At 51.1% G+C, this 26,403-nt stretch overlaps 1 protein-coding gene across 1 annotated transcript in view; it reads right to left on the bottom strand.

Moving 5' to 3' along the window:
- Positions 1–26,403, bottom strand: part of TM9SF3 (transmembrane 9 superfamily member 3) — a 333,675-nt gene that overhangs the window by 29,950 nt on the left and 277,322 nt on the right. Inside the window, exons 11-13 of the mRNA XM_085603668.1 lie at positions 14,720–14,788; positions 14,460–14,606; positions 6,199–6,282 (exon numbers count right to left, since the gene is read on the bottom strand). Of these exons, the coding sequence (XP_085459794.1) occupies positions 6,199–6,282; positions 14,460–14,606; positions 14,720–14,788 (300 nt within the window). The remainder of the gene's footprint in view (positions 1–6,198; positions 6,283–14,459; positions 14,607–14,719; positions 14,789–26,403) is intronic.

Here is a 26,403-nt window from a genome sequence, read left to right as displayed (position 1 = left end):
CACTATAGCTCCCTTGGCCAAGAGAATAGTCACTTCTTGGCGGAGCAAGGTAAGATGGTCTCCGTCAGCCTGAGGCAAGCAGGTGGAAATGGAGGGGTAGTCTCGAAGAAGGAGTAGCCACTCCGGATAATCAGCAAACCTATTGGTCTGATGTTCTAGTCGCCAGTGGGGCAAGGGATGGCGGATCATACCACCCACTCAGTATCCATGATGGCAAGGGGGCAGACTATAAGGGTTTGGAGACTGTGACAGCCAAGGGGGTGGTGGACTGACAGACCTTTGGCTGCCTGACCTTTGATTTCTGTGGGTGCTGCATCCTTGGCCAATCAGAGGGTGGGAAGCGTGTGCCCCTCAGTGGCTGGGCAGGTACAGACTTGGCTGGAAGCCCCTTCTGTGGTCATGATAGGTGTGAAAGGTGTATTGAGGGCAGCGAGTGTTCATGGAAAGGCACAAGTACCTGGCAGTAGCCCTGCTGTCCTCAAAGCACTAAAGTGCTGTATCTGCCGTGTCTCAAAAGAGACAGGAGCCATCAAAGGGCATGTCCATAAGCGATGCTTGGAGGTCCTCAGAAAAGCCAGTAAGGCCACCATTGATGAAAACTGCTCTGCTCAGCAAGTTGGTGGTATCCAGCCCACAGCAAATGGTGAATTTGGCTACATCTCTCCTGTCAGCAACAGCCTGGTAGAGGACAACTAGGACTCCACTGGGAGTATCTGAAGCACCTGCACAACCGTATCCACAGAGCATGGGAGTAGCAGCCCAAAAGGCACAGTGTTCATTGACTGCACTGCCAAGCTGGTGGAAGGAAACCATCTTCCCAAAGATGACCAGCCTCTTGGATTCCCTATCCTGGGATGCAGTAGGGAATATGTCATGGGAGGTGAAGGCTTGGTCCAAGGGAGACACTCCCGACTGAAGCATCACAGTTAAGATGTTTTTCTGCTCTGCCACTGAGGGCAGGCTAAGGTCCAGGGCCTTGGCCGCCTTTCTCACCACCAGTGCAAAGCTTGCTCCCTCCTCTGTAGCCACAGTAGGAGGAGAAAGCATGCTAGTATCTGGCTAAGTGTTCAGTCCACTGGCCTCCACAAAGTCCTCACTCCAGTCCATCTGAGGCTCTAAGGGCTGGTATTCCTCAAAATCCAGTGCCAATCATGCCCTTTCCTAGCCCGTAGGAACAGGGCCCAGGCCTGAAAGGCATGGCTCCAGTCAGCATTGGATGACTTCCCTCCTGCTCGGTGTCGGAGATCAGAATGGGTACGGCACTGCCAATGGCGACGGGTGAGTCTGTATTAGAGCTGGCTCTGGGAAAGCTCAAGGTGGTAGATTCAGCGCTTGTCCAGATCCATCTGTGGATCCAAGGGACCTGACTGGACCTGAGGCCGCTGGTGTGGAGTCAGCAGGCCCCTCCTGAACCCATGGGGACCGAAGGGGCGCCGGAGGGAGAAAGCTGCTCAGATATGAGGCGCATGGCCTCTTAAAAACTTGTGAAGTTGAGCCAGGGCTGCATCGGCTCCCAGAACCTCTGGAAATGTGGAGCCGACGTAGGTGCTAACCAAATTGTGGAGCCAGGCCTCAAAGCAGATGCTCCCTCTTCACGTCAACAGATGGACGAGGTTACTTCTTTTGGTGAGACTTGCCCAAGTGGTCCGACGACCTGGAATGCAACGAGGATCAAGGACTCTTTGACTGATCCAGGGACTTTGCTCTTGAGTGGGATTGAGAGCGTAATGGCGTAGCTCGTCGGGCGTCAAGGAGCTTGAGGGATTGCTCCCTCAAGGCCTTGGGGTGCATGGTACGGGAGTCAGCGCAGGTCTTCATGTTGTGGTCATGTTCCAAGCTCCAGAGGCACACAAGGTGGGGGTCAATCAAGGAGCTAGCCTAGAATGGGTCTTTAGACAGTTGAACTTTAAGTCAACCTTTAGCTCTTTCCAACATCTTAATTCCAGAAAAATGCAAGCTTTTCTCCAACTAATAGAAACCTCTAGCTGATGGAACTCTGTTTCTTAAACATGCTTCCCATCTTGAAGCGGAGTGCATAATCGGATTACTCATCTATTACGAGACAAATATTCAAGTAGTCTGTCTTCTGTGATGCTCAGCCAACACAGCAGGCCTTTGCCAAGCTTAATGGCAAAGGCCTGTCAATATTAGCTCCTCATCATAGGGTCGTGTATACTAGGAAAAATGAGAGGACGCAAAATGATCCATTTACCCATTAGAATTCAGGGACCTTGTTGGAACTATTGAAGGCTGGAATACCTACCTATGCAGCTTCGAAATAAAGAGACAAAGAAAAATCTCATTTTGTCAAGACAGGAGATTCTGGATTATCAACCCTGAATGTCCACTCCAAGATCAATTTGTTGAGCAATAGGAGGTCTAGGATGGAACCTTTTATTTAATGAAAAATATAGAAGTACATCTAAATTCCTTTCTGTGGGGATACAAGCTCTACGTACCCACACAGAAGCAGTGACTGAATGTCTTAATAAACAAAATTACCTAAACTTTTTGTCTACAGTTTTGTTCCTCAGAGGACAGCGGTTTGGAGGTTCACCCACAAGCTGTATTCCTAGTATCCCTCTGTAATATTTTTATTTTTATTTATTTTTTATTTGGTATTTATAAAGCGCAACACTCATCCCAATGGGATCTCACGGCGCTGTAAGAAAAGAAGACTACTGAAACTGTGCTGGGGGGTTAGTTTTTGGGAAAGAGGTAAGTTTTTAATTTTTGGCGGAATTGGAGGTAGTTAGTGGTATGTCTGAGGTCCACAGGTAACTCATTCCATCTTTTAGCCGCCAAGTATGAGAAGGCGCGTCCACCAGTCCTTACTTTGTAAATGCGCTTGGGTTTCGCCAGAGCTGAGTTGTTGGATCTTAGATTCCTGTTGGGGATATAAAATTCAATTTTCTCTTGAAGGATAATGGGGCCTGTTTTATGAAGGGCTCTGTGCGCATGGCAAAGTAATTTGAAGGTGGCCCTCTGACGCATTGGTAGCCAGTGAAGTTTTTTTAGGCATGCAGAGGCCGAGTCTCGCTTGCCTTTGTTACAAACCAGTTTAGCCGCCTGGTTTTGTAGGACCTGTAGGCGGGAGAACAGTTGCTCATTCATCCCGTCGAACAGGGCATTGCCGTAATCTAGGCGGCTAACCAGAAGGGCCTGGGTGATTGTGCGTCGACAATCCAAAGGTATCCAGGAGAAAATTTTTGCCAAGAGTTTGAGAATTGCAAAACCTTTGCCCCAGAGTATGCGGATGTGGTCTTTCATGGACAGGGCGTCGTCCATCATGATGCCAAGATTTCTGGCATACTGTTTCGGGACGGGGGCTGATCCCAGAGACGGTGGCCACCACGTGTCGTTCCATGAGAGTTTGGCTCCTCCGAACAGTAGTATCTCCGATTTTCCGGCATTTAATTTTAGGCAGTGGTTGCGCATCCATTCTGCCATTTCGGAGAGACAGCTGTGTAGTTTTTTCTTAGTTGTTTCCGACCCTTCCATTGTCACCATCAGCTGAGTGTCATCGGCATAGGAACATATGCCGATGCCCCACTTTCTTCCAATGTCAGCCAGAGATGAAACATAGACATTAAAGAGAGTGCGGCTTAGTGAGGCCCCTTGTGGGACCCCACAGCCGATGGGACAGGGTTTTGAGTGAAATTGGCCCATGCGCACAGCTTGGGTGCGATTGCTAAGGAATGATTTAATCCATCTTAACGCTGTGGATTGCACTCCTTTGCTCAGGAGGATGTTTATTAGGCAGTCGTGTGATACCGTGTCAAACGCCGCTGACAGGTCTAGCAGTATCAGAGCCACAGATCCCCCTTGATCTGTGATGCATCTGACACTGTCCGACACTGCCAGCAACGTTGCCTCGGTGCTGTTATTGGCTCTAAAGCCGGTCTGGGAGGGGTCCAGAAGTGAATTGTCTTCCAGGTATTTGGAAAGTTGTATATTAACCATTTTTTCCAAAGCCTTGGAGAGGTAAGGGAGCTGGGAAATTGGCCTGTAATTCTCCGGGTTGAGGATGTCGGATCCGGCTTTCTTCAGGAGGGGGGTTACAGATGCGTGCTTCCAGGTTTCTGGAAAAGACGCGGTGGTGAGGGACTGGTTAAAAAGTTTGGTGATGGAAGGGCAGAGTGTCGGTGCAATTTCAGAAAACACAAAATGAGGACATGGGTCTGCAGGAGAGCCTGATTTAATTGTCTTTAGAACCGATAGTACCTCGTTTTCAGAAAGTGGTTGAAAATTGGTTAAACGTGGGGAATTGCCTGCGTCCGGATGGACATTATCTTTGTCTGATATTGGCGAATTTTCGTCGGGGTTATCGGGCAGGGAAGAGGAATGTGAAGGGGTGAAGGTGGAGTAAATTTTATTAATCTTCTCGACAAAGAAGGTGCTAATACGTTCGCAGGCCTCAATTGAGGGGGTGAGGGTTTGTGAGGTGCTGGATGGATTACTAAGCTCCTTTACAATTTTGAACAGTTCTTTTGCGGAGTTGTGGTTTTCATGGATTCGTTGCGTGAAGAATGCTTTTTTCGCATCTCGAATGGCAAGAATATATTGTTTCCGCTTAGTGACATAGTCTGCTCTGGTTTCTGAATCTTTGGTTTGTCTCCATCGATGTTCAGTTTTCTGGCATTCCTTTTTGAGGTTTTTAAGGAGAGGGGTGTACCATTTTTCCCTGGTAGTTGTTTTTTTTCTTAGTTCCCGCATGGGTGCTAGTTTATCTAAAGTTTGGCGAATTCTGGTTTCTAGCAAAGTGAGGTTATTACAGACGGAGGAGTCATCCTGCAATATCACATCTATCTCAAGAAAGTGTTTTTGAAAATTGGAGTCATTGATTAGTCTCCAAGCTCTGTTGGTGGTGAGAGGGGTGGATCTAGGCTTTGCGGATTTACCGAGGAGTTTAAAGGAGAAGGATAGCATGGAATGATCAGACCAGGACAGGGGGAGGATTTCCTTCATGGTAGTCGACTCAATGTTAGTAAAAAGGAGATCCAGGGTGTGTCCTGCTGAGTGTGTGGGGCCCTCAACCAACTGCTTAAGTTGCAGTATTTCCATGTCATACTTCAACTGTGACGATCCGGGTGCATTAGTATTTTCATAGTGGACATTGAAGTCACCAATGACCATGTAATTTTTGTGTTTCAGGCAGGATGGAAGCAATTGATTCAGTAGTTTGGTGCCTATGCTGGTTTGTTGTCCTGGCGGGTTATAGACAACTGCACCGGCTAGTATGATGAGGTTCTCCGCGAAGATTTTAAATGGAAGAATCTCATGTTCGGGGTAGACAGGTGTTGTTTCCATGAGACATGTTAGGTGGTCTCTGAAAATCACAGCAACTCCACCTCCTTTTTTTTGACTTTGTCTATTATGTGTGATTATTTTGTATTCGGGGGGAAGGGCGTTGGCCAGGTCTGGAGCACTGTGCAGGTCCCATACGGTATATGTGGGCCATCCTACCTTCAGAGATGAAGAGCTATTTGAATACTTGGCATGTAGCACTAGAGAGATGGGACAAGTTATTGACTGCAGTAGTTTATAGTAAGTAAGAGAAAACTCTTGCAGAAACCTGCACTACAGCATACAAAAGATCACAAAAAATACCTTAGTGAAGTAGAAAATGCAATCTTGTTATGAAGCAAAACTGGAAAATAATTCTGCACCAAAAATATTTGAAATATAGTTTTAAAATGCCATGTTTAAACATCCTCCAGTGCAACAGGCGGACACATTAAAGTGAAGAAAAAATACAAACTGTTGGCCTACTTATTTAGGAGTTCCGTCCTTCATAATAATACTGTGCAGGTCTCCAAAGGGTAAAGTCTCATTCAGCACATTAAAATTTGTTTGAATCCATTAGGTTTGATCACTGATGTGGTGTAAAAGATTTTATTTAATTTTTTTTTTAAAAAGTTGCCTTCTCAGACTATTCTAATATCTTCCTTGCCTAAAGAAAATAATTCTCACAGCATACGAATCTGGGGAAGACCTCATGCTCGAAAAACATTTTATCCTGCTATGCTCTGTGTAGTAGAATCTGGACATGTAGACATTTGTTTACACTTTCCCATGTCGCCCCGTCTCCGGCAGTCTAACTGAGTATACAAAAGATGTACATGCAGAGATAAAAGACAAGTGAAACAAGGGCAGGTTATTGTACTCAAAGGTGCTAAGAAGGATAATAACACTTACTTGGTTTTGAAAAAGTAGTAGTAGAACGAGTACATGTAAACATAAATTGCAGTTGACGCAGCAGAAAGAAAGCTCGTCCATTGCCTACAATATAAATGTATTACATAGAATTAGAATACATACAAATACAAAAGCACTTCAACTGTTAGTTAAAAGCATCTTGGCTGAAATTTGACAAAACTGCAGGGTTCAGAATACTACCGCACAATTATAGAACTCTAAGACCATTTAAAATACAACCACCGCTATGCTGCCAAGCTTTAGACACATATAGAATGATTTCAGTTTTAGTGACAACAATTGCAAAACGCCGAAGACTTCAATGGGGTTTAATGCAGAGTAAAGGAACTATCTACTATCCATTACAGTCTGAATGCCTGTACTCAGAAGGAGCAGTTTAAGATAAGACTTATTGAGACGACCTACCAGGAGGCGGAAGAGAAGAAAGTGCATGATACTTAATATCTTAGAGAGCGCCCACAGACCAACATAAACATTGGCTTTCCTTCGCCCAGTTCTGGCAACAACCAGATGTTGTCCCATCAGAAAGAGAAAAAAACGTAATGCATTTAAATTACTCATGAGTCCAAGAGAAGGCTAATGCACAAGTTACTTACTTGTGTAACGATACATCTGTAAGAGACATTAGTTAGTGATAGATTTCTTACCTTAGAATATTCCAAGGCGTCAGACTGGATCCGGAAATTTTTTCGGCAGCAGTAACCCTGCGCGTCAGTAGGGGTCATTGTGCGGCTCCACGTACATCGGAGGTGGAGGCTGGACAGGTTGGGGTGGAGGACCGACCCCTGTTGCTGCGACATAGGTTCCTCCTGAAGAGACAGTCTGATCGAAGGATCCACGCTCATACTGAGTAGCTCGGGACACCAAATTCTTAAAGCTCAGTCCGGTGCCACATGAATAACTTGGGCCCGGTCGCGTCTGATCTTCACCAGCACTCGAGTAGAAGTGGTATAGGCAGAAACGTGTGTAACAGACCGCAATTCCACTCGCGATGGAAAACGTCTCCGAGTGAGTGCAGCGTTGGAAACTCCAACGCGCAGAAATGCTGACACTGTGCATTCTGTTTGGTGGCGAATAGAGCTAACCAAGGGTCTCCCTATTGCTGAAAGAGGCCTTGTGCCACCTCCGAGTGAAGACGCCATCCGTGATCCAAGATGCACCGGCGGCCGAGTTCGTCCGCCCCGGCGTGCACAGAACCTGCCAAGTGTTGAACCACCAGAAGAATGCCCTGGCGGTCCAGCCACGTCCAGAAGTGCAGATACTCCTGACATAGGATCCACGACCCCAGCCCGCCTCGTTAGTTGCAGTACCACATGGCGGTGGTGCTGTCCAAGAACCCCTGCACTTCTGTCCTCTGGACCGAGGGAAGGAATGGTTAGAGTGCAAGCAGGATCGCCGTAAGCTCCAAATGATTGATACAGGGCACGGTCTCCACCGGAGGCCAGTGGCCTCTGATCTCTGCCTCCCCCATATGGCCGCTCCATCCCCGAAGAGACACATCTGTTACCACTGTGTGCTCCGGTTGGGGAAGGAAGAGGGATCTGGCGCTGATGGACGCGCTGTTAGGGAGGATAAACCCGAAATCGCACCGTGTCCAGAACCGCTCCGATGAAGAGGAGCTTCTGAGAGGGAGCCAGATGCGACTTCGGCACGTGGATAGAGAACCCCAGCAAATGCAGGAGGTGGGTCGTAGGTTGGAGGTGTGAGGCGACTACTTGGGGCGCGCCCGCCAACAACCAGTAGTCGAGATAGGGGAAGACTGAAACCCCCGATATGCGCAGATGAGCTACGACCACCGCCATCACTTCTGTGAACAGCCGAGGGGAGCTGGGAAGGACGAAAGGGAGTACGTTGAACTGAAAGCGGGATAATTTTGAACTTTGTCTACCGAAGGAAGTAAGTGACGTACCGGAGGCCTAAAAGAGGACGCAGGCCCTTGTCCTTCTTTGGAATCAAGAAGTGTTGGGAATAACAACCACGACCTACTATTGGTGTCGGAACGCGCTCGAAGGCCCCTTCCGACCAACGGGGCCGGAACGTCCTGCTGGAGAAGCGCAAAGTGATCCCCCGACATGCGGTGGTACGGATGGGCACGGCCGGAAGGGGAAGTCCGGAATGGGAGGGAGTAGCCCCTTCGGACTATCTGCAAAACCAAACTGTCCGAAATGATGGTGCGCCAGTGGGGGAGGCGATGGCAAATCGTGCCGCCCACAGGAGTTTGGCGGGCCCGAAAACCCCAGACCAGGAAGGTTTGGAGACCGTGGTGGCAGGAGCGGTGGTGGACTGACCCGCCCGCTGGCCCTGTGACCCACCCCTGCGGGTCCCATTGCAGCGGTGAGTGCTGCTGCGCAGGCCCTTCGGCTTTGCAAGGAACGTGTTTGGGTGCCTCGTCCTTGCCATAAAAGGAACGAAAGGCAGACCCATGCGCAGTGGCGGAAAGGCCCAAGGACTGGGCCGTTGCCCGAGAGTCCTTAAAAGTTCCGACGTACCATCCGTGTTGTCACCAAAGAGGCGCGTGTCATCAAAAGACATGTCCAACTAAGCATTCTGGACATCCCCTGAGAAGCCAGTGGCTCTGAGCCAGGCGGAACGGCAGAGCGCCACAGTTGTGGAAATTGCCCTGCCCAGGGAGTCGGCGGTATCAAGGCCACCACATATAGTAAACTTTGCCGCATCTCTCCCCTCGGTAATTGCTTGGGAGAGTACCGTCCGAGCATCCGTCGGACACTGAGGCAGCACCAGCACCACTTTGTCCCACACAGAGTGGGAATAGCGGGCCAAAAGGCATGCAGTATGCACTGTCTGCAGTCCCGAAGTGAAAAAGGGTAAAACCTTGTTCCCAGACCACTCAACCCCTTTTATTTTTGGGTACCCTATCTGGAGGTGCGGAAGGGAATGCGCTGGGAGAAGCAGAGGCCTGGACAACCAGACTGTCCGGCGTCAGGTGTTATGTGAGGAAACTGGGGTCGCCCGGGGCTGGGCGATGCCATTGTGCCACACTCCTATCCACAGGAGTACCTGTGGGAGGCGTGGACCAGGCGCCCAGAGGATGTCTGTAAGTGCGTGATTAAAGGTCAGCAGCGTCTCTGTGGAGGAGGCCCCTGGCCGAATCACCTCAGTCAGGAGATTGGTCCTGAGGGACACCGTAGGGAGCTTGAGGTTAAAAGCCTCAGCCGACCTGCGCAACATCACAGAAAATGTACCATCCTGCTCCGTAGCCATGGAGGAAGAAGCAAGTGTACCGGGGCGTGGAGATAAATTGCAGATCGCTCAGATCCTCAACATTGGCATCCTAATGTGGTGCATCCCCACACTGAGCTGCGAGAGGGTCCCTAGACCCCTCCCAGTGATTGCCGTTGGCCATCGGCTGTTTGAGAGGCTGAGAAGGACGAGGAAATTTCCTCTCCCGGGCTAGGAATTGGTGGACAATAGGTGCCGAGGCCGGAGCCAGCGGCGGCGCCTTGGGCCAGAGCCAGCGGCGGCGCCTTGGGCCAGAGCCAGCGGCGGCGCCTTGGGCCAGAGCCAGCGGCGGCGCCTTGGGCCAGAGCCAGCGGCGGCGCCTTGGGCCAGGAGCCAGCGGCGGCGCCTTGGGCCAGGAGCCAGCGGCGGCGCCTTGGGCCCGGAGCCAGCGGCGGCGCCTTGGGCCCGGAGCCAGCGGCGGCGCCTTGGGCCCGGAGCCAGCGGCGGCGCCTTGGGCCCGGAGCCAGCGGCGGAGCCTTGGGCCCGGAGCCAGCGGCGGAGCCTTGGGCCCGGAGCCAGCGGCGGAGCCTTGGGCCCGGAGCCAGCGGCGGAGCCTTGGGCCCGGAGCCAGCGGCGGAGCCTTGGGCCCGGAGCCAGCGGCGGAGCCTTGGGCCCGGAGCCAGCGGCGGAGCCTTGGGCCCGGAGCCAGCGGCGGAGCCTTGGGCCCGGAGCCAGCGGCGGAGCCTTGGGCCCGGAGCCAGCGGCGGAGCCTTGGGCCCGGAGCCAGCGGCGGAGCCTTGGGCCCGGAGCCAGCGGCGGAGCCTTGGGCCCGGAGCCAGCGGCGGAGCCTTGGGCCCGGAGCCAGCGGCGGGTCCTTGGGCCCGGAGCCAGCGGCGGGTCCGAGGCCAGGAACCAGCGGCGGGTCCGAGGCCAGGAACCAGCGGCGGGTCCGAGGCCAGGAACCAGCGGCGGGTCCGAGGCCAGGAACCAGCGGCGGGTCCGAGGCCAGGAACCAGCGGCGGGTCCGAGGCCAGGAACCAGCGGCGGGTCCGAGGCCAGGAACCAGCGGCGGGTCCGAGGCCAGGAACCAGCGGCGGGTCCGAGGCCAGGAACCAGCGGCGGGTCCGAGGCCAGGAACCAGCGGCGGGTCCGAGGCCAGGAACCAGCGGCGGGTCCGAGGCCAGGAACCAGCGGCGGGTCCGAGGCCAGGAACCAGCGGCGGGTCCGAGGCCAGGAACCAGCGGCGGGTCCGAGGCCAGGAACCAGCGGCGGGTCCGAGGCCAGGAACCAGCGGCGGGTCCGAGGCCAGGAACCAGCGGCGGGTCCGAGGCCAGGAACCAGCGGCGGGTCCGAGGCCAGGAACCAGCGGCGGGTCCGAGGCCAGGAACCAGCGGCGGGTCCGAGGCCAGGAACCAGCGGCGGGTCCGAGGCCAGGAACCAGCGGCGGGTCCGAGGCCAGGAACCAGCGGCGGGTCCGAGGCCAGGAACCAGCGGCGGGTCCGAGGCCAGGAACCAGCGGCGGGTCCGAGGCCAGGAACCAGCGGCGGGTCCGAGGCCAGGAACCAGCGGCGGGTCCGAGGCCAGGAACCAGCGGCGGGTCCGAGGCCAGGAACCAGCGGCGGGTCCGAGGCCAGGAACCAGCGGCGGGTCCGAGGCCAGGAACCAGCGGCGGGTCCGAGGCCAGGAACCAGCGGCGGGTCCGAGGCCAGGAACCAGCGGCGGGTCCGAGGCCAGGAACCAGCGGCGGGTCCGAGGCCAGGAACCAGCGGCGGGTCCGAGGCCAGGAACCAGCGGCGGGTCCGAGGCCAGGAACCAGCGGCGGGTCCGAGGCCAGGAACCAGCGGCGGGTCCGAGGCCAGGAACCAGCGGCGGGTCCGAGGCCAGGAACCAGCGGCGGGTCCGAGGCCAGGAACCAGCGGCGGGTCCGAGGCCAGGAACCAGCGGCGGGTCCGAGGCCAGGAACCAGCGGCGGGTCCGAGGCCAGGAACCAGCGGCGGGTCCGAGGCCAGGAACCAGCGGCGGGTCCGAGGCCAGGAACCAGCGGCGGGTCCGAGGCCAGGAACCAGCGGCGGGTCCGAGGCCAGGAACCAGCGGCGGGTCCGAGGCCAGGAACCAGCGGCGGGTCCGAGGCCAGGAACCAGCGGCGGGTCCGAGGCCAGGAACCAGCGGCGGGTCCGAGGCCAGGAACCAGCGGCGGGTCCGAGGCCAGGAACCAGCGGCGGGTCCGAGGCCAGGAACCAGCGGCGGGTCCGAGGCCAGGAACCAGCGGCGGGTCCGAGGCCAGGAACCAGCGGCGGGTCCGAGGCCAGGAACCAGCGGCGGGTCCGAGGCCAGGAACCAGCGGCGGGTCCGAGGCCAGGAACCAGCGGCGGGTCCGAGGCCAGGAACCAGCGGCGGGTCCGAGGCCAGGAACCAGCGGCGGGTCCGAGGCCAGGAACCAGCGGCGGGTCCGAGGCCAGGAACCAGCGGCGGGTCCGAGGCCAGGAACCAGCGGCGGGTCCGAGGCCAGGAACCAGCGGCGGGTCCGAGGCCAGGAACCAGCGGCGGGTCCGAGGCCAGGAACCAGCGGCGGGTCCGAGGCCAGGAACCAGCGGCGGGTCCGAGGCCAGGAACCAGCGGCGGGTCCGAGGCCAGGAACCAGCGGCGGGTCCGAGGCCAGGAACCAGCGGCGGGTCCGAGGCCAGGAACCAGCGGCGGGTCCGAGGCCAGGAACCAGCGGCGGGTCCGAGGCCAGGAACCAGCGGCGGGTCCGAGGCCAGGAACCAGCGGCGGGTCCGAGGCCAGGAACCAGCGGCGGGTCCGAGGCCAGGAACCAGCGGCGGGTCCGAGGCCAGGAACCAGCGGCGGGTCCGAGGCCAGGAACCAGCGGCGGGTCCGAGGCCAGGAACCAGCGGCGGGTCCGAGGCCAGGAACCAACGGCGGGTCCGAGGCCAGGAACCAACGGCGGGTCCGAGGCCAGGAACCAACGGCGGGTCCGAGGCCAGGAACCAACGGCGGGTCCGAGGCCAGGAACCAACGGCGGGTCCGAGGCCAGGAACCAACGGCGGGTCCGAGGCCAGGAACCAACGGCGGGTCCGAGGCCAGGAACCAACGGCGGGTCCGAGGCCAGGAACCAACGGCGGGTCCGAGGCCAGGAACCAACGGCGGGTCCGAGGCCAGGAACCAACGGCGGGTCCGAGGCCAGGAACCAACGGCGGGTCCGAGGCCAGGAACCAACGGCGGGTCCGAGGCCAGGAACCAACGGCGGGTCCGAGGCCAGGAACCAACGGCGGGTCCGAGGCCAGGAACCAACGGCGGGTCCGAGGCCAGGAACCAACGGCGGGTCCGAGGCCAGGAACCAACGGCGGGTCCGAGGCCCGGAACCAACGGCGGGGCCGAGGCCCGGAACCAACGGCGGGGCCGAGGCCAGGAACCAACGGCGGGGCCGAGGCCAGGAACCAACGGCGGGGCCGAGGCCAGGAACCAACGGCGGGGCCGAGGCCGGGAACCAACGGCGGGGCCGAGGCCGGGAACCAACGGCGGGGCCGAGGCCAGGAACCAACGGCGGGGCCGAGGCCAGGAACCAACGGCGGGGCCGAGGCCAGGAACCAACGGCGGGGCCGAGGCCAGGAACCAACGGCGGGGCCGAGGCCAGGAACCAACGGCGGGGCCGAGGCCAGGAACCAACGGCGTCCCAGGGTATATCGCCAAAGGCAGCGGCACGGAGGCAGAACCACCCAACGGTTCCATGGGGCCCGAATGCGCTCCGGAGGGTCCCAAAGGGGCAAATAAACGGCCCATGGCCGATAGGAACACTTGCATTCCTTCCGGAGTCGCATACAGCCCCGGAGAAGGCAGGTAGGACAGAGACAACAACAGAGGCTCCACCGGAACCGTGGGGGAGTGACCACCCACCCCCTCCACCACGTCCCGTGACCGGTGAGGGGTAGGCGAAGAGCGACGCCGCATCTTCGACCTGGTATGGCGCTTTGACTTACCTGACCCCGATGCGATGAATGATGGTGTAGGCACCGCGACCGGCCCCTCAACCACCCACGGTCGCGGGACCTTGAGTGGCGCGGAGCAATTGCCGGGCCACAAAGAACTGTCGGGAACGCTCCCGCAAGGCTTCGGCGCCATGGTCCGAAAACTGGGGCACATCTCGTGGTGATGGACGCGCCCGAAGCAGAAGAGACAAACGACATGCGCGTCCTCCGCCGACATGTTCCGATGGCAGTCCCTACAGGACTGACACCCGGGCATCCCTACTGCACCAGAAGTCGAGTACTCGACAAACTAGAGAAAAAAGTCTCAGAAAACAAAAAATATGACTAGGAGTACCGCTCTCTCTCGGATCTGCACTTGCTGGCGTGGGAAAAGAAAGAACTGACGTCAGCGCGCGTGGGCGCGTCTAAGTAGCTCAGACGACGTCATCTCGGCGGCTACGATGCCAGCGACGTACGTGGAGCCGCACAACGACGCCTACCGAAGCGCAGGGGTACTGCTGACGAAAAACCTTCCGGATCCAGTCGGACGCCTGGGTATATTCTAAGGTAAGGAATCTATCACTAACGTGTCTCTTTCAGATGCTGTAAGGTAGGACTTAGATGTTAGAAGATTCCCATTTAACATATTCCCTAAGTGAAAGGGCTTGGAAGACATCATTCACCCCAGGCCTGTCATTCAAACACAGACTATGGGTACCCACCCAAAAAGAACAATGCTACATTTAAAAACAATTGTAAAGGTTTATTGAGTGTTACACTTTTTTGTACATCAGCTTCAGAAAACAGCAGACTATGTGCCTGACAGTTTGATGTCACTCCACTTTCCAGATATCTGTGTATATTACTTTGTAGTTTATGCCACTGCACTATAGAATTCCACCTAAAAAAATTAAATCAATCAGTCACGAATGAGAGTACCACGTGACAAAGTAGGTACTCTAAGAACAAAAAGGGTCAGACTGAGGTTGTGATCAACTAAGATGAGGTTCGAAATGTTGACATCAATTATCATTGTTTTTCTAAAATCTACTGCATCTCATTTCACATTCAGGTTGAAGATGCACACATACTTACCACCTGTAATCCTCGGCATTTAGCAGGAAATATGTACACACAATGGTGACACACACAGTAACTATGCAGAGGATAACGAGGACCAACATCATGAATCCATAGACATAGTATATTTTATAAGCCCAGAAGGATGTGAAAATAAAATACCTAAATAAAATAAAATGAGACAGTTAGATACTCGTACACTATGTAAGGAAATAGTATGCTTTATTTGAAGAAAATCATATTAAGATTCATCATTTGAACAGGTTTATGCTTACATTTCGATGAAAATAGATCCAAATGGTAGAATTCCACCCAAGCAGACAATGACCGCTGGTTCCATGAACCTAAATATTAAAAGATTTGCATAAATTAATGTGGCACATTTCAACATTCAGAATATAAGGGATTAGATAAAATGATAAATTGGAATTCAACCCAGCCATGGTACTGGTCAAACACACTTGTGTTTTTCAGAATTTCTAAAGGAGATTTTACCATTTAGTCACTGTCAACAAGTACAACACACTGTAAACAAGGAATGCATGTTAACTTTGTTTGCAGGGTGCCATGTAATGACAGGCAGCTGAAGTAAAAGTTTTCTTCTCAAAGTACACATATGGTTTGAGCAAAACTCTCACAGACTTCACAGCCAAAGTTTTGCTGCATAGTATTCATGAAGTGCTCATTTTGTTTCTTCATCCTCACCGAGCACTCTAGCTCTTTAATAGACCTTTGTTACACTATTTCAGTAGGGAAAAGTCCTTTGGAACAAAGCTGGAATCACGCTGTGCCTTTAAAGCACCGGCAACAGAACAAACGCATCATTACCACGCATTTGTTCAGCATGCAAGGCGTTACAACAACTTCCTTTACAGGGATGCATTGGTGGAATGGTGTTGGATTTTAAGTCCAACACGTTCCCTACTGTTGCGTAGACTGGAGTTGGATTAGAAATTATAGTAATCCAAAGTCCAGCACACACCCTAAGGCAATTCGTTATAATGACTTGTGTGCTAAAGGAACGCGTTGTGACAACGTGTTCGTTCTAATGACGGCATTCTGAAGGCATGCCTGCATACATTCATGTCACATTTATGGATCAGCAGGCAACAAACAAGAATATTTCTGATCTTTGTGCACCCCAACATTCCATTCAATGCCAACAAGTGTAGATCCAGTTGTGCTACTTGGCAAAAATGTTGGCCAAGTAAAAGTACTAAGCAAGTTTACCAGACTTCTCCTCATTTCAAAACAGCTGGCAAGGAACGAATGATATTCAACGCAATGAGACTTCCACTGAATAATATATGCTATTTCTCTAAATATATTAATTTTATACAATTGGGTGGCCGAGGTAAAGTCAGTGCACTCCATTCTAAATACCAATAAATATCTAAAAGTCTTCAGTGTCCTTGATAGGCTGTTCAGGGTAGGAAAGTGCCCCTTTTTGACATGGCCAACTCCACTTTTTATCTGGTAACTCATCCAATTTTGACAGAAGTGAACTGGGCTCTTGCTATCATCCAGGTCCCCAGTGCCAGATCTCTTTCCCTAAAACTGTACAATTATTTCCCCAATTGGTAATACCTTTAGCACCCCCTCTAAGTCCTTAGCAAATGGTACCCCTGGCACCTACGTCAGGAAGACTAAAGAGGTTCCTTAAGGACGGCAGAATGTATTGTGACACCCCAAGTGACCCCACACCATACTCGTGCAAACTGCCATAGCATGCTGCATGGCATGATGAAGGCAAAAGTGAAGACATGACATGGCACACCTCGTGTGTGCCACGCCTACAGACACTGCATGCAACATGTCATTCACCCCTACAGTAGGCCTTTCAGCCCTAATGCAGGTTACATGTGAGGACATATCTGCATGAGCAGATATCTCCCTGTGATGTTCATGTAGATTCTTGGACAATGCCAGTGAACAGGGAAGCCTTCTTGAGTAAATGTATTAGGCACTAGTGATTAAGAGTTCCCGAGCTACATGATGGCTTTACTGAAACTAAAGATGTTTGGTATCAAACATCTCGCATTAATAAGCCCACACTGATTCCAGAGTTGGATGTATTAATACACGCACCCAGAGCCTTAGAGGGTGAAAACATACCAACCTCTAGTGTTCTGACTGACCGGTGTAGACCAGTCTGCCACCACAGACAGATTTCTGACCCCCTGCAGGTGAGAGACCATGCACTCTGAGGGAAGAAACAATGCCTGCTCCGGCCGGAGGTGTTGCCACCTCCTCCAAGCAGGATGGCTAATAATTAGCATATTAAGGCAGGAGGCTTCAAAGGCTTCTGCAGGCTTTGATATGCGACCCAGGTATCCCCAAGAGAGGAGAAATGCACCTCTGGCTCATTTGGCACCTGGACAGGCAGGAAAATTAGCTAACCAGGAGGTGTGTTCTCCATCAGGCCAGTTCCACCCCTAATGTGGGCTACCTGATGTGAACACAAAAACTAGAATTCCACCATCTTGGTTTTTGGTGGAATTAGGTTCACTAGGTCAGGGTTATGCCCACTTCCCACAGGAAGTGGTCATATAGAGAGTGGCCCAGCTGTTGTGATTCCTAAGCACCCTCAATCGGCAAGACCGACAACCGCAAGGTCCGACGACGCAGCAGCCCAGCCGACCTAACCACTCTGCACCAGAGCGCCCGGCTCGGGTTCTTGAGAATAGACTATGCAGCCCTGCTCCCAAGACCCTTGTGAACCGAGCTTTTGTACCACAATATAGAGAGCCAGGTTCCAACTGTGGTGGTTCAGCGGTGGGATACAAAACTTTGCATTTGCTGATACCACTTGGACAATAGGTGACTCCACGAAGTAAATCCACAATCTACATTAGTTCCCCCAATTATTATTTATTTAAAAAAAATGTTATAAATTTGATAATTCGAACTGTAAGCCTTTGGTTAAGTCCTCCAGTGCAATTGCATTAGAAGTTGAAAAGTATCCTAGACAGTTAGGCCTTTAAAAACATACAATGCAACACACTAACCTTAGGAAATCCCACGGGCGGGAACTAGAGGCGCGAGCCATGCGGAGCAAGCTAGCTTCCAGCCTAGCATGAACACACAACAGAGGCTGCTCCAAGTACAGTGACCAAAACTTAGGAAATGCTAAGTAAAGAGAGTGCTGGCATCTCACAAAAAGTGAAGGACTGTACTCACACACCACCTGGTGTCATGCTTCATCATCGGCAGTCCTAGTGCGCTAGGAACTTGGTTTGGTAGAGAGCGGGCCTACACTTGGAGACAGGGAGGCACTTCTAAAACTAAGTGGGGGCCCGTGAACGTGAGTGAGTTTTAAAAATCAGTATAATTGCCAGAATGCATTTATTCAGATAGGAAATTATATGACATTAAAAAATACAAGAACGGTGAGAAGGGGAGTTACTGCCACGTCACCATGTGGTTAATTTTGTCAACGTGTTTCTGCCTATGTGGCCCAAGGGGTCTGTGGCATTCATCAGGACGGAAAAATGAAAGAGGGCTCCTATCGCACCAAAATATTAGTTTGAAGTTACTACTGGGTAGGTTGACCTATGTCATACTCTACCCAAGTTGATTTCTTGAAACCTGTAAAAGTGATAGAGAAGAGAGATTGCCATCAAAAGTATTTGGTCACAAGAAAAAGAACGCCCCACATGCATCATTAATACATATAGTGGCTATTTGTGTGTAACACATGTCACTGCAAACGTGGAACACACACATTATCATTTAGCACTGGATGTGAGACCAGCTCAGCATCTTACCCTGGTCAAGTTTCCAACACGCCCCATGGGAGAAGACTTTAAAAATCACAGCCTGATAGATTTTTTCTTTAATTTCTAAAAAGATCCCAACTGATCTAAAACCATGTCTGAGACACAGGGTCCTAACCAGGCGATCAACCCAGGTCCCTACAAGACTCTTAAGCTGACACAACTTAAGGCCCTCTTTAAAGCATGGAACCTTGCCATGACCGAACTGTGGCAATGGAAGAAAGTCCTAATGGAACAGGGGATGGTGTTGTCAGTGAGGAGGAGGAGTCCTCAGATAACCATAACAGCACCCCTACTTGGAGAACTACTGACAGTACCCCAGAGGAAATAGAAGAGGAAGATTCTGATATTCAAAAACTAGCTAGAAGAATAGCCCTGCAGGCTAAAATCATAGCCATAGAAAAAAAAAGAGCTGAGAAGAGCCTAGGACCCATATCTGAGGGCAGCAAAATCTTTCACAGGGAGAAAGATGAAACTTTTAACCATAAAATCTCCAAAGGGATTTTACCAAAACATGTAGAAGAATGATATCACCAAGAGGATTACAGCCTTTGCGATGGCTTGCAAGATGAGGAAATTCAGCCATAAGTATTGAGGCTCTCTATTCTGGGAGCTGATCACAGGAAAGTGCAGGGATAGACTCCTAACACTTAATGAGACAGATGCGGAGTCCTATGACCTCATGAACGATACCCTGATTGAGGGGTTTGGACTCACCACTCAGGAGTACAAGATTAGTTTCAGGGAGACTCTCAAAACCTCGAGTCAGACCTGGGTAGATTCTGTTGATTTCACAGTCAAAACACTAAGTGGCTGGTTGAAAGGTATTCAGGTGCAAGACTATGATGAGCTTTATAATCTTATTATGAAAGAGCATCGGTTAAGTAATCGTGTTTCTGAAAAATTGCATCAGTACTTGGAAGACCTAGGTCCAGTCTCTCCCCAAGAATTGGGAAAGAAGGCTGACCATTGGGTCAAGACTAGGGTGCCCAAAAAGTCTCATGTAGGGGGTGACCAAAAGAAAGGGTTGCTAATCCCCCCAAAGGGATAGAGAGTGGGCAATCTAATGATAAAAACAAAGAGTCCTCTAACGGTCCCCAAAAACCTGTTCAGGATGGTGGGCCCAGATGGAGGGTACCAGGGTAAAAACTGGGATCCCAAGAAGGCTTGGTGCTTTAATTGTATTTCCAATGGGCACTGAACTGGGGACTCAAACTGTCCCAGAAAGGTCTCCCCTAGTGCACCTGCAGCTCCTGTTGCAGTGGTGAGGCTTCAGATGGGATCTTTAGTGTACCCTGATCATGTCAGGGAGCACACTGGAGCCAGTCTCAGAAGGTGGGGTGGATATAGCTGCCCTGGCTGTCTGGCACAGTAACATAGAAAAATACAGACAACAGCGACATATTAATGGGGTTAGAATGGAAACACTGAGGGATATAGGTGAAAGTGTCACCATGGTGACTAACAAAACCGGCATCCCCAGAACAATACCTGGCTGGAGAGACCTATGCAGTCTCCAATGCGGACAACCAAACTAAGGTCCATCCAATGACAATGCTGTACTTAGAATGAGAAAGAGTTTGTGGCCAAAATAAGGTGGTTGTATCCTCTGTTATTCCTGTAGCCTGTCTGCTAGGAAATTATCTGGAGTCATCAGCATGGGCTGAGGTAGAACTGAAGACCCATGCCGTGTATTCCTGAATGGGTGTGTGTGCAAACTAGAGCACAAAGTAATGCTCAGGGTGAAAAAGAGTTGGAGCCTTGAATGATGGCCCAAATCTCCAATAGAAAAGTCAAGAACGGTGGCAAACCAGCTTCTAATCAGACACAATCTAAGGTCCCCTCTCCTCAGGGAGAAGACCTGTCAGTCCCAGGAACTTAGGCATTACAAAACAGTGCTCCTAGGCCCGGGGGACCCTCTAGGGAAGATCGGGGACAGGGGCCTGTCCCAGTCTTGAGTGGGACAGGGGCCTGTCCCACTCTTGAGAGCCTTCGATAGCCAGCTACTAACCAAGAAAAGAGAGAGGTCAGTGGCTCCAACTGAACCTATTGGGAGGAGGGACTCCTGTACACCGAGGTCAGAGATCCCGAACATGGTGCCACTAGAACTGGCAGTGCCTCAGCCGTACTGAGAGTTCTTACTCTCTTTAGCTTATGACATCCCCTTAGCTGGGTATCTTGACCAGGCCAAACCTAGGAGTAAGTCAGTTACCCACTTCTACTGGCTAGGCATGTCCCAGAAGGTGAAGGAGTTTTGTAACTTTTGTGTTACCTGCCAAGCAAGTGGCAAAGCAGGTAATCACCCAAAGGCCCCCTTAAATTCACTTCCAGCGGTTGGGGTTCCCTCTGAAAGGGTAGGGGTCGATGTTGTCCCTCGGCACCCTCCAACTGCATCAGGGAACAGATTCACACTGGATCATAACACCAGGTACCCTGAAACTATACCCCTTAGGACTGTCACTGCTCCTGCGGTTGCCAGAGCCCTCTAATATTTTTACACAAGTGGGTTTTCTTAAGGAGGTGGTGTCAGGCAAAAGTAATAACTTCATGTCTGGCTACCTAAAGGGCTGATGAAGTGAATGTGGTTTGACTTACAAGTTGACTACCCCATATCATTCACAAACCAATGATTTATTTGAGACATTTAACAAAACAATGAAATGCATGGTCATAGGACTCGCTGAAAAACTCAGAAGATGGGATGTCCTTTAGCCATGCCTGCTTTTAGCCTACAGAGACGTGCCCAAGAATGTAGTGGCTTTAGTCCTTTTGAACTTCTGTTTGGTCATCCTGTAAGAGGACCACTGTGTTTGGTGAAGGAAGGCTGGGAGGAAACTCTCAAAGAGCCTAAGCTAGACATTGTGGACAGTGCACTTGGCCTACGTTCAAGGATGCCTGAGTACAAGGAGAAACCATCCAAAATCCTTGAGGCCAGCCAAGAGCTCCAGAAGCTCTGGTATGACGAAAATGCTGCACTGGTGGAGGTCCAACCAGTGCAGAAGGTATGGGTAGTAGAGCCTGTAGCTTCAAGGGCACTTCAGGACAAATGGAGTTGTCTTTACCCTATCCTTAAAAGGTGAGGTGAGGTGAGGTTACGTACTTAGCTGACCTGGGCACTAGCACAAGCCCTCACAAGGTCATCTACGTGAACGGCCTGAAAATGGTCACTGATGAGGATCAGAAAGAAGAGAGTGAACCTTTCCCTGACTTCTTCTCCCGCAGTCCTAAAGATGGGTCAGCTTTATGACGAGTGGTCTTCTCGGACACCCTCTCTGCCCAACAGCAAGCAGACTGCAGGCAAGTCCTGGAGCAGTATGCTGGTCTCTTTTCCGTCACCCCCTGGTCAGACTAGTTGGATTACCCATGATGCGGACACCGGTGACAGTATGCCTATCAAAAATAAGATACAGATAGTCTGACCAAGTGAAGGAAAGCATCAGGGTTGAATTCAGTAAGATGATGGAGATATGGGTTTTTGAACCCTCTGAAAGTCCTGGGGCTAGCCCAGTGGTCTTGGTCCCCAAACCTCATTCCAAGGGTGGTAAACCAGAGCTGAGTTTTTGTGTGGACTATAGAGATTTCAATGCAGTCAATAAGACAGATGCACACCCTATCCCAAGGGCAGATCATCTTATTCACAGGCTAGGCAGGCAAGTTTCTCAATACTTTTAATTTAACTTCAGGGGCCTGGAATATTTGGTCTGGCCACTGGAGCAAAGGTAGTCCGCATTCTCGACCCCAGATGGACATTACCAATTTACAGTAATGCATTTGGACTAAAGAATGCCCCAGTCAGCTTCCAAAGGTCGGTGAATAAAGTCCTTTCTAGGCTGGAAGTTTTTAGTGCAGCATATCTAGATGCTACTGCGGTCTATAGCTCACCTTGGTGGGATCACCTGATCCACCTTTGAAAGGTACTTGAGGCTCTGCAGAATGTAGGCCTCACTATCAAGGCAAGTAAGTGCCAGATAGGGTAGGGTTCTGTTGTATACTTCAGCCACATGGTAGGTAGAGGCCAAGTTCAACCACTAAAACCAAAGATACAGACAATCGTGGACTGGGTAGCTCCAACCACCCAGACTCAAGTCAGGGCATTCCCTGGCTGGACTGGGTACTACAGAAGGTTTCAGAAAAGGTATGACACCATTATAGCATTCCTCACAAAAATGACCTCCAAGAAGAAGCCAAAGAAAGTAAACTGGACAGTGAGCTGTCAAAAGGCTTTTGACACTCTGAAAGAAGCAATGTGCTCAGCACCCCTTCTAAAAGCTTCAGATTATTCAAAGCAGTTCATAGTGCAGATGGATGCCTCTGAACATGGGATAGGAGTCATCGTATCCCAGACCAACGATGATGGCCTTGATCAGCCTGTTGCTTTCATTAGCAGAAGGTTACTCCCAGAGAGCAGCGTCGGAGTGCCATTGAGAGGAAAGCCTTTGCTGTGGTTTGGCCCCTGTTTGATTTTCACTTCCTTGTCCAAACTGACCACAGGCCTCTCAGATGACTGATGCAAATGAAAGGTGAAAACCCCAGACTGTTCCATCACCGTTCAGGGTACGGACTTTACAGTGGAGCACAAATCTGGGACTGATCATGCCAATGCCTTTCCATGTTTTTCCACTTAGATGAGGATATTCTTGGGAAAAGGTTATTCTCTTTCATTTGGGAGGGAGTTGTGTAGGAAAGTACCCCTTTCTGATATGGTCACACCCACTTTTTGCCTGGTAAATGGCACAATGTTGACAGACATGCACTGGGTTCCTGCTATCCAAGTTCCCATTCCCAGATCTGTTTCCCTAAAACTATACAATTATTTCCCTCAATTGGCAATACCTTTAGCACCCCCTGTAAGACCCTAGTAAATGGTACCCTTGGTACCTAGGACATGGAGACTAAAGAGGGTCCCCAAGAGCTGCAGCATATATTGTGCCACCCTAAGGCTCCCCACACCATACTCATGCAAACCTCCATAGCAGGCTGCGTGGCATGGTGCAGACAATAGTTAAGACACAACATGGCACACCTCCTGTTTGCCATGCAAATAGACACTACATGCAACATGTCATTCACCCCCATAGTAGGCCTTCCAGCCCTACAGCAGGGTGCATTATATTACATGTGACGACATATGCATGAGCAGATATGCCCCTGTGATATCCATGTTGATTCTTGAACATTGTCAGTGAACAGGGAAGCCATCTTGAATATACGTACTGGTGATTAAGATTTCCCCAGCTACATGATCGCTTCACTGAAACTAAAGATGCTGAGTATCAAACATCTTGTATTATAAACCCACACTGATTCCAATGTTGGATTTATTAATATTAGAGGTACCCCCTGAAATACTACCAACCTCTAGTGTGCTGGCTGACAGTTGTAGATAAGCCAGCCACCACAGACTGGTTTCTGACACCCTGCAGGAGCAAGTACACACACTCTGAGGGCAGAAACAAGCAGGATGTCTAATAATCAGCATATCAATAGATAAAGTAACAATAGATGTCAACCTTCTCCCGGCAGACATAAATAAAATCTCAGAAAAAGTCAAAATGGCGGAAACAAATATTGGAGACTTGCAGGTGGTCATTAAAAAACTGGAAGGTGCAACGACTAGTGCAGCAGCAGAAAGTGATGGCAGTGAAGTTGGAAGATCAAGAAGGGAGGTCCCGCAGGAACAACATTAGGGTGGTGGGGGTGCCAGAAAGAATGGAAGGACCCTCCGTTGACCTTTTTCTGGAAGACGTAAACCAGCTGAAACCGAAACGCCTCTCCAGAATCCAGAGAGAGCTCATAGAGCACAGGTTCCACCACCCAACCTAGGAGCGCCACCGAGAACGATAATAGCTCCGATATTATACTATCGGATTCGAGATGTCATCCTACAAGCCGCCCGGACCCAGGGTGACCTGCTCCATGAAAATGCCATGATCCGTTTCTTTCCAGACTACACCATGATGGTGCAACGACAACGGCGGACCTTAGATGAAGTTAAGAGGGCATTGAGAAAGGAGAACCTCAAATGCGCAATACTGTTCCCAGCCAAACTAAGAGTAATAGACAATGGGAAAACCTGGTATTTCTCAGAAACAAACTGTTTGGGACTGGCTTGAAGGGGGCCAGAAAAGTGACAGCAGAGTATGCGTGGAATAGGTTTGGCTACACATTAATAGCCCATGTGAGAATTACATCCTGCTCAAGGGGAGTGGTTATCCTCAGTAAAAACATGCATACCTTTGTGGTGGGCTGTGTCTGCGGCAACCCTGAGGGCAGATATGTAGCTTCGACTGGGACATGGGAAGGAAGAACTATTAAATTATGCTCCGCCTATATACCGCTCAAACTGCACTCGGAGATGATGGCCCCAGAAATGGATAGGAGTACACAACCGGACAAAGTAATCGACCTGGGCCTATTTAAGACAATCACAGGGGCAATGAGACTAGTGGATTTATGGAGATCACATAATCCCAGCACTAAGCAGTGCACGTACAGCTCTGCGGCACACGCCAGTGGTTCACGATTAGACTATATTTTTACTACGACACTGTATGCGGGTCTATGTATGGAGGGGAGGCACAGAGCCAGAAGAATATCAGATCACTCACCGGTAGAGGTAGTGATAAGGGGCCCGGTTTAGGAATTCACCCTCGCACCATGACTACAGCATGGCAGTTCAAAGAGAAATATAGGGACAGCTGACTCTCAATGCATATTGTGGGACGCATATAAGGTAGTGGCAAGGGGGTATTGCTAAGCGCTAGCGGGTGGTCAAAGAAAAGAGAGACGCACTAAATATGAGGAGCTAGAGTTTGAAATTACGGATATAGAAGAGCAAGTACGGTGAGAGGACACACTAGGCCCCGCCTTAAGGCACAAATTAAGGATAAAACAATCCGAACTGAAAGAGCTAGAAGATGGGGTGGCTAGATCTCATGCAATAGCCACACAATGATATATCTATGATGTAGGGGATAAAGCTAATGAACAAGTTACTTACCTTCGGTAACGCTTTTTCTGGTGGACACAGTATCTGCCTGTGGATTCCTCACCTTGTGAATATCCCCTGTGCCAGCAACATTCGGAAACTTTTGTAGTAGTCCACGCCGATGAGATCAAAGACAACGTCACAGAGTCACGGTTGTGCTCGCGACTCCGCTGACGTCACCGGCTCCATAAGAAGACCTAGTCGGCTTGATGACGTCAGTTCCGCCCTTTTTTCCGTGCCTTCGAGGCACACGGACGGACTGACAGCAATATATACACAGTACATAATATACAAATCAACACACACAGTGTGGAGAATAAAAAGGAAGGCAAAAGAAACAACACAATGCCTTTGACAGTAACAAATACATTTTGAAACACCATCATTAAAATTGTAGGTATACAAGGGTGGACAACGGGGAGGCGGGTGGGTCAGTGAGGAATCCAAAGGGAGATACTGTATCCACCAGAATGAATATGCTACTTACCAGTATGCATCTGTTCTTGGCATGTAGGGCTGCTGACATTCATATCTGTGCATAGATCGCCGCCTAGTGTTGGGTCCGGATGTTTGCACGTTGTTGTCCTGGAAGAGTCTTCGAAGTATCCTTGGATAGGTGACTCCTCCCCTGGACTACAGTGCGCATGGGCATCCTCTCCATCCTCAGATTGTTTTTCGCCATTGTGGCAGTGATGGAGTAGATACAGAAAGTGATGACCATGGTTACAGTAATTCTGAGAGCTGCAGCTGCTACAGGCGCCGGGGAGGAGGGAGGGCGATATGAATGTCAGCAGCCCTACATGCCAAGAACAGATGCATACTGGTAAGTAGCATATTCAGTTCGAGGCATGTGGGCTGCTGAATTCATATCTGTGCATAGAATGTATAGCAGTGCCCTCTATTAGCGGCGGCCACCAGTGCCAGCTGCAGCGGTCTGAAAAAGGGTTTTAAGAACAGCCTGTCCTACAGCTGCCTGCTGTTTTGATTGCACATCTACACAATAGTGTTTGGTAAATGTGTGTGTAGTGGACCAGGTGGCTGCTCTACATATATCATGCAGGGGAATATTTCCTAGAAAAGCCATGGAGGCCCCTAACTTACGTGTTGAGTGGGCTCGTGGGGGAATAGTTAATGTGCGTTTTGCCTTTTGATAACAAATTTGGATACACTTAACTATCCATCTGGCTATCCCTGC

This window comes from Triturus cristatus, chromosome 1_2, assembly GCF_964204655.1.
Source record: "Triturus cristatus chromosome 1_2, aTriCri1.1, whole genome shotgun sequence".
In the NCBI taxonomy this organism is placed as follows: domain Eukaryota; kingdom Metazoa; phylum Chordata; class Amphibia; order Caudata; family Salamandridae; genus Triturus; species Triturus cristatus.
The sequence above is the reverse complement of the archived record's forward strand: the minus strand, read 5'-3'. Positions and strand labels throughout refer to the sequence as shown.